Source organism: Pipistrellus kuhlii, unplaced genomic scaffold (assembly GCF_014108245.1).
Source record: "Pipistrellus kuhlii isolate mPipKuh1 unplaced genomic scaffold, mPipKuh1.p scaffold_m20_p_7, whole genome shotgun sequence".
NCBI classification, from domain to species: Eukaryota; Metazoa; Chordata; class Mammalia; order Chiroptera; family Vespertilionidae; genus Pipistrellus; species Pipistrellus kuhlii.
This window is the reverse complement of record NW_023425573.1, coordinates 76,394,026-76,407,697: the sequence shown is the minus strand read 5'-3', so window position 1 is coordinate 76,407,697 and position 13,672 is coordinate 76,394,026. Positions and strand designations below refer to the sequence as shown.

At 40.9% G+C, this 13,672-nt stretch overlaps 1 protein-coding gene across 4 annotated transcripts; it reads right to left on the bottom strand.

Moving 5' to 3' along the window:
- Positions 1-1,365: 1,365 nt before the first annotated feature.
- TSN (translin) lies at positions 1,366-12,496 on the bottom strand. 4 transcript variants are annotated; one of them, XM_036422304.2, is made up of 6 exons: positions 12,213-12,491; positions 11,030-11,123; positions 9,722-9,818; positions 7,073-7,188; positions 6,321-6,400; positions 1,366-1,898 (listed from the first exon to the last, which is right to left on the bottom strand). In XM_036422304.2, exons 1-6 carry the CDS (start codon positions 12,276-12,278, stop codon positions 1,701-1,703), a joined length of 651 nt encoding a protein of 216 aa, XP_036278197.1. In that variant the 5' UTR covers positions 12,279-12,491; the 3' UTR covers positions 1,366-1,700. The 4 variants fall into 4 exon arrangements, with proteins under 4 accessions (XP_036278197.1, XP_036278196.1, XP_036278198.1 ...); XM_036422303.2 differs by having other exon boundaries at positions 1,366-1,879; positions 12,213-12,471; XM_036422305.2 differs by lacking the exon at positions 12,213-12,491 and adding an exon at positions 11,519-11,542 and having other exon boundaries at positions 1,366-1,879.
- Between the last annotated feature and the right edge of the window lie 1,176 nt (positions 12,497-13,672).

The following is a 13,672-nucleotide window of genomic DNA, read 5'->3' as shown; positions in this document are numbered from 1 at the left end:
GACCGAAAACAAATACCCTTCTTATTGCTTTATAGTAAGCCAGCAACAAACACAAATGGATTATAAACCTGACACTCCTAAACTCTCAAATGGAGCTACAAGACCAGAATGTGCTCCTATACTTAAATGCTTTTAAAACTAAAATCCACAACTTCTGCCAAGAACTTAATATTCTCAAGCAAAATCGATTAATTTTAAGAGGCAGAGAACTACTGTCAAATGTACTGCCTATGTCTGACTATGTAATTAAAAACCTATCATATTCAATCTAGACAGTGCTTGTCACACTTTAAGGATCCTAACACCTTTTTATTTTCTGCAAAGAGCAATTATGCCTCATTTCTACTTCTTTCCTCACGATGGCACATTTGTCAAACTGATAAAAGCTCAGATTTCCAGGCCAAATATCCACTGTACAAACAAAAAGCCCAAAATGCAATCAGGCATGGGAGGGTGGTACACCTGAAATCCTCAGATTATTCTGGAAACACCGGCACCTTCCTTTCAGTGAGCTCCAAAAACTGTGGATGTCACCATTTTAATAGCTTCAATTCAAGCACTACCCCTCCACCTGGTAAATAGTCAATGACATGGCAAGTATTCTCAGTACTGCCTGAAATGAGGAGGGGAGGAGGGTGCAACAAGATGTATGTGACTTGCCCAAAACTGTCGCTCTAAAACCTATTGGGAGAGTCATCAACAACCTGAAACGCCTTACTCTGGAAACTGTGCCAAATCTGCTGGTTCATTTTTTCTGCTGCTTTGTTTTTTAATCCGTTTTCTCTTCCTTCCAGGCAAAGCACAGCACTTTTCTCTCAGAACACATCGGTCAGGGTATTGCTAACTAACTTGACTGGGTGACTTTATACTCCCACACCCAAGAGTGTAGCTGGCTGCTAGGAAAAAGGTTTCATATCTTAGAAATATATATCATATGAAGTGTTAAAGATGTGTGTGAAAACGATTTTTAATTGCTTGTAACAGCACAATGTGAAGGCAACATCAGGAAACCAAGGTGTTTAAACACTAAGCGCTACCCCCACATCTGATAAACAGCCAAACGATAGCATGTACTCAATTCTTTAATACAAAAACTTCCCAAAAGTATCTGTTTGCAGTTTAATTCTAAGTGTTGAAGGCAGTGAGGGAACACTGGAGCTATTAACTCCCTTGTAAAGAATCTCAACACGTGAATTACTCACCTGGCTTATGAGAGAGGAAAATGTAAAGTAAGTGGCCTTTGGTTGGCAACCATCTTTTTAATAACCTGTTTACAAATCTGTGTATGGGGCTACTTTGGATATAGAAAATAACAAGGATCACAAGACAATAAACTTCTCAATCAGGACATCAACAGCATCAGGGTAAGCAGGAAGTAAACTTTACCAAGAGACTGACATTTGCGCTTTTGACAGAACTAAATTACAGAGCAAATTCACTAAAACAACAACAACAAAAAACCTGTCTTGTAAAGGCTGATCTTTAACCCCAAACAAGTGTTCCAATTCTGATACACACACCACACACTGGCTAAGAAAATAAAGCGCGGTGCTTAGCAACAGGGCACCGTAACTACCGTGAGCGGCCCTGCGCTCAGGCTCACTGGCAGCCACCGAGGTCAGCAAGGCCAGGCCTGCAGAGTCTCCTACTTCTCCCCACAGGCTGCTGCCGTCTCCTTGTTGAAGCCTCGGATGGAGAGGTCATAGACCACCTCCTCCACTTTCTTCACATCGTACTTCAGGCCGTCGTAGCGCTTCCTCAGGGAGTCGTTTTTCAGGTTGAGGAGGCGGAACCCGGAATCCAGCTCGTTGATGAAGGTGGAGATGTGCAGGGGCCGGGAGTAGTCTCCAGCAGTCACACTGTTGACAGAGAGCCTCGACTGTACAAGGAAAGAGAGATGGGGATGTGTTTCAGCGTGGCTCCACCTTAGCATGCCCTCCAAATCACAACTGCAAGACCCGCAGGCCACAACACTTTCACATATTACCTTTAGGTTGTTCTCCAAAACAATTTTATGAGCTAACACCGTTACCAGGAACTTTGAAACAAAGAGGTATAGTCATCTTTTAAAAATTCACACATTAGCCGAAGCAGGTTTGGCTCAGTGGTAGAGTGTCGGTCTGCGGACTGAAAAGTCCCAGGTTCGATTCTGGGCAAGGGCATGTACATTGGTTGCGGGCACATCCCCAGCTGCTTGATGTTTCTCTCTCATTGACGTTTCTAGCGCGCGCGCGCGCTCGCTCGCGCTCTCTCTCTCTCTCTCTCTCTCTCTCTCTCTCTCTCCCTTCCTCTCTGTAAAAAATCAATAAAATATATTAAAAAAAAAAAAATTCACATATTAGCAAATATGCACCTCGTCAGAACTGGCATTTCCCTGATGACTAACAAAACTCATACCAACTATCGGGTGACAACAGATGGCTTCTGAATGAATCAGACTCCCGGGAACTTGGTGCCCATTTAAAAAATGACAGTGAAGTGGCAAGGTGAAAAAAACAAACGGCTCCCGGACCAGACAACTTCACAGCTGAATTCTACCAACATTCAAAGAATGTAATACCTTTCCATCTCCAACTCTTCCAAAATATTGAAGAGGAAAGAATGAATGTTTCCTAACTCAGACATCATTATTTGGAAAGCAAAACCAGGCAGGAACACACACACACACACACACACACACACACACACGGATTACAGGCCAATATTTCTAATAAAGAGATGCAAAAGTCCTCAACAAAATACTAGCAAATCAAATACAATAATACGCCGGGACCGGTTTGGCTCAATGGATGGAGCGTTGGCTTGGGGACTGAAGGGTCCCGGGTTCGAATCCGGTCAAGGGAATGTGCCTTGGTTGCGGGCATATCCCCAGTAGGGGGTGTGCAAGAGGCGGCTGATCTCTCTCATCGATGTTTCTAACTCTCTATCTCTCTCCCTTCCTCTCTGTACAAAATCAATAAAATATATTTAAAAAAAAAAAATACAATAATACATTTAAAGAATCATACACCACAATCAAATGCATTTCACTGTAGAGATACAGGGATGGGTCTACATTTGCAAATCAATCAATGTAGTATATACATTAACAAAATGAAAGTAAAAATCGTATGATCATCTCGCCAGCTGCAGAAAAAGAATGTGACAGGATACAACATCCATTTATGGTTTTTTAAATATATATGTATTTTTTTATTTCAGAGAGGAAGGGAGAGAGAGAAACATCAATTATGAGAGAAAATAATAAATCAGCTGCTTCCTGAACATCCCCCTACTGGGGATCAAACCTGCAACCTGGGCATATGCCCTGACAGGGAATGGAACTGTGATCGCCTGGTTCATAGGTGTGCTCAACCCCTGAGCCACACCAGCCAGGAAGCCATTTATGATTTTTAAAGAAACCTCTCAATAAAATGGGTATAGAAGGAAAAGTGCCTCAACATAACAAAGGCCATATAAGACAAACCCACAGCTAGCTAACTTCATACTCAACAGTGAAAACCAAAGCTTTTCCTCTAAAATAGAACAGAAACAAGACAAGGACACCCACTCTTGCCAGTTTTACTCAACATTACTAGAAGTCCTAGTCAGAGAAATTAGGCAAGAAATAAAAGGCATCCAAATTGGAATGAAAAGAGTAAAACTATTATACCACTATTTGCAGATGGCATGACTTTATATATAGAAATCCCTAAAGATCCCACAAAAAAACTATTAGAAATAAACTTTCAGAACACAAAATCAACATACAGAAATCTGTTGTAGTTCTATATGCTAACAATGAACTATCAGAAAGATTAATAAAGAAAAACAATCCCATTTACAACTGCAATAGAAAAAATAAAATACCCAGAAATAAGCAAAGGAAAGGAAACACTGTACACTGGAAGGGATAAGACATTCTTTCTTGAAAGAAATTAAAGACAAAAAAAAATGAAAAAAACATTGTGTCCATAGACTAGAAGAATTAATATTGTTACAATGTCCGTATTATCTAGAGCACTCCACTATTCAAAATCCTAATGGCATAACAAAACAAATCCTCAAATTTTGAAACCACAAAAGATCCCAAATAGAAATCCTGAGGAAAAAAGGTCACAGCCAGAGGTATCACACTGCCTGATTTCAAACTATTCTACAAAGCTACAATAATTAACAATATGGTAATGGCAGAAAACACACAGAGACCAATGGAACAGAACTGAGCCCAGAAACAATCCCAGACATATATGGACAAGTAACTTACAACAAAGGAGACAAGAATATACTCTGGAGGAAGTTTCTTTAAAAAAAGTTGGGAAAACTGGACACCCTATGCAAGAGAATGAAACTAAACTGCTATTGTACACCGTACATAAAAAATAACTCAAAATGGACTAAAGACCTGAGTATTATCTCTGAAACAATAAAACACACAGACAATAATATAGGCACTAAGCTTCTGGTCATCAGTCTGAGTAGTGCTTTTGTGAATTTGACTGCAAGGCAAGATAAACAAAAATAAACAAATGAGACAGCCATCAAACCAAGCTTTTGCACAGCAAGGGAAGCCATCAACAGCCAAGGCAACCAACCAAATGGGACAAGATATTTGCAAATGGTACTCACAATAAGATACTAATATAAAAAACATATAAAGAACTCATACAACTCAACAACAAAAACAACCTAATTAAGATTGGGCAGGCCCTGGCCAGTGTAGCTAAGTGGTTAAAGTGGCAGCCTATGCACCAGAGGGTCTCATGTTCAGTTTCCAGTCAATGGGCACGCACCTCAGTTGCGAGTTCACTCTTCATCCCTGGTTGGGGTGCCTGCAGAAGCAACCAGTCGGTGTGTGTTTCTCACATCGATGTCTCCCCTTTCTCCTCCCCTCTCTACTTTTCTTCCTCCCTCCCTTCCTCCCTCTCTCCCTCCTGTCTCCTTACCTCCCTCCTACTCTCTCTGAAAAGCAAAGGAAAAAATATCCTCAGGTGAAGAATAACAAAGACACACAAAAATGGGCAGAGGACCTGAATAGCCATGTTTCCAAGAAAGACATACAGATGGCTAACAGACACATGAAAAAATGCTCATTATCACTAATCACCAGGAAAATGCAAATCAAAATCACAATGATTTTATCACTTCACACCTCTTCACACCTGTTAGAATGGCTATTATCCAAGAAATAGGAGATAGCCGGGACCGGTATGGCTCAGTGGATAGAGCGTCGGCCTGCGGACTGAAAGGTCCCAGGTTCGATTCCAGTCAAGGGCATGTGCCTTGGTTGCAGGCGCATCCCCAGTGGGGGGTGTGCAGGAGGCAGCTGATCGATGGTTCTCTCTCATCGATGTTTCTGACTCTCTATCCCTCTCTTTTCCTCCCTGTGAAAAATCAATAAAATATATTTTAAAAAAAGAAAAAAAAGAAATAGGAGATAACAAATGCTGGGGAGGATGTGAAGGAAAGGGAAACCTCATACACTATTAATGGGAAAGTAAATTGGTACAGCCACCATGAAAAACAGTATGGAGATTCCTCAAAAGACTAAGAAGAGAACTATTATGGTCCACCTATTCTACTTCTGGGTATTTATCCAAAGAATATAAAACATTAATTTGAAACTTTATTTTTAACAGCCAAGATATATAAAAAAATTAAGTGTCCACAGATGGATGAATAAATAAAGAAGTGGTATATATACAATGGAATACCATGCAGCCATTAGAAAGAATGAAATCTTGCCGAAACCGGTTTGGCTCAATGGATAGAGCGTCGGCTTGGGGACTGAAAGGTCCCAGGTTCGATTCCGGTCAAGGGCATGTACCTTGGTTGCGGGCATATCCCCAGTAGGGGGTGTAGAAGAGGCAGCTGATAGATGACTCTCTCTCATCAATGTTCCTTACTCCCTATCTCTCTCTCCCTTCCTCTCTGTACAAAATCAATAAAATATATTTAAAAAAAAAAAAAAAAGAATGAAATCTTGCCATTTATGTCAACATGGGTGGACCTTGAGGATATTATGGCAAGAGAAATAAGATGGAGAAAAATAAATGCTCTTCCTTATACGTGAAAACGTAAAAAAAAAAAAAAAAAAAAGGCAAAACAAACTCACAGATACACACAACAGACTGGTGTTTAACGGAGGGGAAATTGGGAAGGGGGAGTAACAGGGGTCAAATACATGGTGACAGATGGAAACCAGACTTTGGTGGTGAGCATACGATCGAGTATATAGATATCAAGCTATAATATCGTACACCTGAAATTTATGTTAGTATTAACCAATTAACAGTAAAAAAAGAAAAAGAATGAAAATGGCAAATTACTAAGTATATTACCAGTTCACTAGCAAGAATTAGAACTCCTGAGAGATAATCTTCTACATCCAGATGAAATCCTTTCTCCCGATCTGGCTCAACTAAAAAAAAAAAAAGTCAAAATAAAAATGAGGTCATAATATGAATATAATTTAAGCCTTAGCATTTTTTTTAAATGTGTGAAAAAGGATGAATCATTTAGTACAATCTTTTGTTTCCTAGTCATTCTTATTTTTCAATTATAGTTGACATATGATATTAACCTTGGCAACTAGACCTCATTGAGAATTTTTCTATCTCTCAAGCAAAATTCAATTTTCCTGTCGACTTTTCTCTTAAAAAGTAATAGCACAAAAAACGTCAGAGAATATTTGTTTTCAGAAGAGGCAGGAAGAAACCACAATATCTGCAACTGACTTCAAATGCTTGACAAGAGCACACAAATGCACACATGCACACACAGACACACCAAGTGAGGAGACTACGCAGATGTGGCAAAACGTTAAAAGCAGTGAGCCTAAGTGAGCTGAAAACATGCATTCACTGTATTATTCTTCTAACTTTTCTGCAGCCTGGACATTTTAAAAAACTGAATTTTACAAATACAACACCCAAGTACAAAGAGCAGCCACTACATATTTTTAGGTTTTATGTTTCCAAGTAACTGGTTTTCTATCTTGTTTTCATTTGTTATAATAGAAAATATAAACCAACAAAAATTAACCTATCCATCAGTACTGGTTCTGTAGGTGAATACTAATGAAGACACTTACTGCCAAGAATCTCTGTCACTGCTTCTCGAGTCACTAGTGTTTCTGACTCCAAGTACACAACGAAGGCTGCCAAGAAGACCAGCCGCTGCAGCACAAACCGCCAGTGCTCGTGAAATCTACAGAAAGACAAGCACCGAGGGTCAGCGGCCAGGGGCCTTAAAAAAGACAGGCTTCACACAGTCAAGTTCAAACATGTTTTTAAAATGTAGGTTACTGATTTTCTTATAGAGAGGGAGAGGGAGAGGGAGTCAGAAACACCGATGAGCGAGAAACATCAATCAGCTGCCTCCTGCACACCCCCTACTGGGGATGTGCCCTCAACCAAGGTACATGCCCTTGACTGGAATGGAACCTGGGACCCGCTGCTCCATCCACTGAGCCAAACCGGTTAGGGCAAGTTCAAACATTTTAGAATTGGAATTCTTTTTCAAATAAAATTTTACATGAAACCCCAACATATGAAGCATGTAAGAGCAATATGACATTTAAATATATTAGATAGATTTAGTGTAAATTTTGCAAGTTCAAATTTATAATATTATACATTAAAAGTTTAATAAATAAGCATGGCCCAAACCGGTTTGGTTCAGTGGATAGAGCGTCGGCCTGTGAGCTGAATGGTCCCAGGTTCAATTCCGGTCAGGGGCATGTACTTTGGCTGCAGGCACATCCCCAGTAGGCTGGTATGTAGGGGGCAGCTGATCAATGTTTCTCTCTCATTGATGTTTCTAACTCTCTATCCCTTTCACTGCCTCTCTGTAAAAAAGTCAATAAAATATATTTTAATAAATAAATAAATAAGCATGATTCAATTTTATGAATACAAAAATTTACAGCTGAAGATTATGGAAGATTATCTACACTAATAAAAGAGTAACTTGCTAACTGACTGTACCTTCACGACGCCCACCAGCCAATCAAGATTGAATATGCAAATTAACCCAACAAAGATGGTGAGTTAGTTTGCATGCACAGGCGTAGAGCAGCCATGGGCAGGGCAGGATGCAGGCGTTCTGCACCACCCCAGCTGCTCCAGGCCTCTGGGCAGTATGGGAAGTGGAAAGGCAGCTCCAGCCAGAGCAAAGGCGGTGCCGGCAGACGGGAAGTAGGCCCATTCTTGCCCAAATCTTCGTGCATCTCTGGTGTTCTTAATAAATAAGAACAATGATAGTGCTCTGAGAGAAATAAATATTGGCAACTGAAGACTGAGGAGAAACACAATTGTACATCAGCTTCAACACCTAACTCATTCCTACATTTTGAGTGTAGAATATCAAGAAAATCCTGATTCACACATATAAGTAATAACTATCATTTGCCATCACTACATAGACTTAAAACCTCAGGGATACTGGGTTAAACTGAGCCAGAAACCTGGAAAAGAAATAGGACAACTTCTGGATATTTATTCTATGCCTACCATGGCAACAATTCAAAAAAAAATTTCAACAATGCAGACCAAACAGAACCTTCTGAGGGCCAAATCAGCCACAGGGCAGCTTGTGTATGACTCCAAATTACATGGTCTCGAAAGACCCTGACAATTCTATCCTCCTACTTTGATAAGCTTCCGTTACTATCTTTGCAAGGTTCGTCAAACTCTCTGTGAAGGGCCAGATAAATATTTAGGCTTTCTTATTTGGCTGTTTTTCTTTTAACAGCTTTAAAATAAGGAAGCAATTCTTAGCTTTTAGAGGCAGCAGGCCACAAGTGGTTTGCCAATTCCTGCCTTAAAAAATCTTGTGAGCCGAAACCGGTTTGGCTCAGTGGTAGAGCATCGGTCTGCAGACTGAAAGGTCCCAGGTTCGATTCCGGTCAAGGGCATGTACATTGATTGCGGGCACATCCCTGGTAGGGGGTGTGCAAGAGGCAGCTGGTCAATGTTTCTCTCTCATCGACGTTTCTAGCTCTCTATCCCTCTCTCCTCCTCTCTGTAAAAAATCAATAAAATATATTAAAAAAAAAAAAAATCTTGTGAGGTTGTGCTATCCACTCCCCACATACATGTCCTATTTATTGCCCATAAACACATCTTAAGTGAATATCTTTTTCAGTAAGAGAATAAACATAAGTAGGTATTTTAGGTTCTTACTTACCATATTTCATCTACATCCGTTTAATATCTGTGAAATCGGGATGTATTTTATAATCTATATGTTTCACAGTTATGATTGGCAACAATTTTTCTTTCATAAAAAAATATATACTTTAAAATAACTGGTGGTATAAATCCAGCAATATACAACATAAAATATTGGGTAAATATTTTACTTGGCAGTGAAAGTCAAGCTTTAAGGTAAAGCTCAACTCCATAAACTAAATAGCAGATATGGTTCATCTAACTTCACAAGCAACTTGAATATACTAAAAAGATATTCTTTATTTTGACCTCATACAACGAATATTTTGTTTTTTCATTGCAAAAATTATACATGATCTTTTAAGAAAATCTTGAAAATGAAAGGGAAGAAAATATCACCAATTTTGTCACCGTTCAAATACTGCCATTAATAGTTTGATTATTTTCTTTTTGTTACTTCTTCTAAATAGAGGGATTTTTTACCTAGTGCTAAGCAATTATTCAGCACATATCACTTTTCTGCCTTTTTTTAACTTAACGTTATAAAATAATGCTACTTTCTTACAAACCTGTAATACTGTTCAGCAGGGAACTTGGTCTTCAAAGACATTAGATGTGTTTTCACAGTACCAAAATGTTCTCGAGCTTTCAAACACCTCTTTGGAACTGATCACACCAAAAACAAAACAAAAAACAAATGATAATCAAACATCATAATGAAAGACCAAATTTCAAATACTTAATATTGCTTAGTACTTACTATCACTTAATCTATGCAGTCTACCTGGAAATAAATCAAGTTTTTAAAAAAGCACATGACAAAATATAGGGTATGTATCTCTGCTTTTCAACCTGGCTTTCAAATTTTCACCTCTAGTTTCCCTACAGATGAACCAATACTGAAAAATAAACAAAAACTTGCTGAAAGGGAATGTTAGGAAGCACATCGTAAGCGATCGGAAGTGACTTCATCTCTAAGGGGCTGCACACCAGATGCATTCCTAGGCGGTCCTCAAAAAAGGCTTAAAATTGATCTGCTTTCTAGCTCTCTTATTTGGTCAAATAAAAGTTTTACCAATTATTCTCAATCAAGCTGACCAACTACATATCATGGAGAAAAATGACTTGCCTCTGACACCTATAAAATACTTTATTATATCATTCTCCATCTGAAAATGTATTTCAGCTTTTTCAATTGTGCTTACAATGAAGGCTCCATGTCTAAATTTACAATAGTTGATTTTCATCCATTCAAGGGACTAACTACACACACATTCAGGACATTTTACAGCTCTGGTGGACTTGGCTCAGTGGTTAGTGTCAGCTTATAGACTGAGGGGTCCCAGGTTCAATTCCAGCCTTGATCCCCAGTGGGGGGTGTGCAGGAGGCAGTCGGTCAATGATTCTCTCTCCTTCTCCCTTCCTCTCTGAAATCAATAAAGTAATATATATATATATATATATATATATATATATATATATATATTTTAAAGAACATTTTACACTGGCTATTTCATATCTACAAATGCATATTAAACCATATTCAATATATGAAAGGTTTGGTGTTTTTGAAGCACTAAATAAAAGTTGCTGAATACACACGTGAACTATGATATACTACTATCATCAGCAGCAGAACTTCATCAAATAGAAAACATTCCATATTACATGAAAGTGGAAAATCAATCAAAACACAGAATTCTGTAAACCTGTAAGAATGATAAACTCACCTACTCCAATTTTTAATCAAACATAAAGTATGAGGAACATCTCATAATGAAATGACACAGAGCTGAAATGTTGTTTGGAAGGTAAAACCCTTTAAATGAGATCGATGAACTGGATTAAAACCTCAAAAGTCAAAACAAAATACTTACTGTCCTGAAACCCAGAACCCTGATGGACCCCTTGCAGTAGAGTTAAAATCTCCCGAGCTGTTTGTTCTAAACTCTGCACTACTTTTCGGATTTCCTAGAAGAATTAAAAACCAAAATATTACGTAAATTCAACATCATTATTATCATAGCCTCAAATCAAATATGCTAAGTAGCATGTTTGATTTATGACACCTTCACATACATTGGAAACACTAACTATCTTTACAAGGACTGAACTGGAACAGAAAATAGCCAGGTTTGAATCTTGACTCTTCCACTTACTTCCTCTCTGAGACCTTCAGGAAGTCATCAAAAAGCCTTAGGTTTCTCATTTAACCTTCAAAGGATAATAGCCACCTCCCCCATCTCCACTATCCTGCAGGAACACTGAAAGATAGTGGAGGCATCTGAATGCAGTTTGACAAGACAAGAATAAGATGCAATACAGGGGGTGCGTATTTTTCATTCATTCGTTTTACAAATATTCACTGAGCACATTTATGTGCTGGCATTGTGTAAATGCTGGGGAACCAAGCACAGTCCCATCCTTTCTGGCAGCTCAACTGACATTCAAAAGACAGAAATTGCACAAATTCCTTAAGATGTTAATGCGTTACTAGAAACCATAACAGGCAAAAGATCGTTTGGCCTGTGAAATCCAGGAGATGAATGGGGGAGAAGAGGGGCGGTGGAAAGAAGCATATTTCAGGAAGAGCAGAAGGCATGCAAAACTTCTGAGGCAGGAACTACGGGGGAACTAGAGAAATTAAAGGGAAGTAAAGCGATCATAATAGAACAGAAGGTGGGGTAAAATGACATCCAACACACACACACACACACACACACACACACTCTTGGGTTTTTACCCTACGTGTAATGAGAAGCCATAGGAGCTTTACAGAGAGGCCCAGAGGCGCCTTAAAAGACACCGACAACACATAAACCGCAGCCGTCTGAGTCCCAGGAGCTGGCTGAGGCTTTGAGGTCCGCGGGTGCGGGAAGGGGGGAACTGGCGCTCAGATGAGGCAGGAGAAGCCGAGGGGAGACCGGAACCCGGGGCGGGACGAGGGACTCGCCCCAAGCACAACCCAGAGGGAAGCACCGGCCCTGGGAGGCTAAGCGACGGGAAGGACGGGCGATGGGCCCACCGGAGCGGAGAAAGGGGTCGGGGCAACAGGCTCACCTCCCGGATGTCCTGCTCGGCAGCCAGAAAGCCCTGCAGCTCCACGAAGATCTCGCTCACAGACATGGCGCCGGCTGCACCGGGATCAGCCAGCGGCGAGGGCGAGGGCGAGGGCGAGGGCGGCGGGCTGAGAGGGCTCCACAGACCAGCGCGCTATCAGTCCAGGGGCCGCTTCCACCAAAGCCGCCGCGTCGCCGGGCCTTGTGCTGCCTCCGTCGCTGGGGTCCTCCCGGGTCCTCGGCGCGCAGAGCGCAGGGCTGTCCGCCGCGATGCCTGCGGCGCCGCCCGCCTCCCCCGGAGCCAGGCGGGCTCCGAGAGCGGGCTCTTACCACAGGCGTCGCCGGAAACAGCCCGGGAAGGGCGCCTCGAGGCGGTGGGACTGGCGGAAGTGGGGGTGTGGCCTGGAGGTGGCGCGGCGCTCCCGTTAACTTACACAAAGTATTTTATACCACAGCGTTGGGGGTTGGCTCAGTACTGAGAGGTACGTATAGACCAGGTTGCAGTCGTTCTCTAAGGAGAAGAAAACAATGCGTTAGTATTTCCAGAAAATGCAAGGGAACATAGAAGTATGTGGGACCAAGTGTGCAAAATCTTATCCCTGTGCTCTTTTAACGCATTCAATGTTATTACCTATTTTTTAAATTACATGACTTTATGTGGGTTTAAACCAATTCAACACTCACAAGAATGCCCAGTTTGGAGTGTGGTGAAGAAGGAAACTTCATTCAGTGCCAAACGGCCCACAAAGACTGTAGCACCATAAGGCTCAGCTGCGAAGCAGCCTTGGCCAGGTCCTCTCTGGCTGCATAGCGCGGCTCTGCTCCATGCCTGTCTGTTTGCCCTGCGCTGGGTGCCCAGGGAAACACAATCTTCCCTGGAAAAAGAAAAGGGACTATTAGAGAATATTTTATAGGCTTGCCCGGCTGGCCTGGCTCGACCTATGAACCAGGAGGTCACAGTTCCATTCCCAGTCAGGGCACACGCCTGGGTTCTGGGCTTGATCCCCAATGTGGGTGTGCAGGAGGCAACTTATTAAGGATTCTCTCTTATCATTGATGTTTCTATTTCTCACTTCCTCTCTGAAATCAGTTATATATATATATATATAAGGAACCTGTGGTTTAAAAAAAAAAAAAAGGAATGTTTTACAGGCTTGTGAAGATGCAGATGCTGATAAAGACACCTCCCTAGGACACCTTCTGGACTAAAAACAATAAACAAACTTTTCCGATTTGGGGCTGAAGTTGAGCAGACATTGGGAGGGTAGTTTGTTAGTTCCTTAGGAGACAATCCTGGCAGATGTCTTATTTTCCCAAAGCCCGTGAAACATTATTAAAGCAAAAGTTATTGTTAGGTTTGGTTGAGCAATTTAATTAATACCTCTCCCCTGGAAACTTTTCAGGTCATTTCACTATGGACATTCCCTTTGACCACATTTCACTTGTGGTGACCACATTCCA

Coding starts and splice junctions, on each gene's coding strand:
- TSN (XM_036422303.2), bottom strand. CDS start 12,278: ATGTCTGTGAGCGAGATCTTCGTGGAGCTGCAGGGCTTTCTGGCTGCC. Junction 6,401..7,072: donor AGTGACAGAGATTCTTGGCA/GTAAGTGTCTTC, acceptor TTTTTTTTTTAG/TTGAGCCAGATCGGGAGAAA. Junction 1,880..6,320: donor TAATTCTTGCTAGTGAACTG/GTAATATACTTA, acceptor TTCCTTGTACAG/TCGAGGCTCTCTGTCAACAG.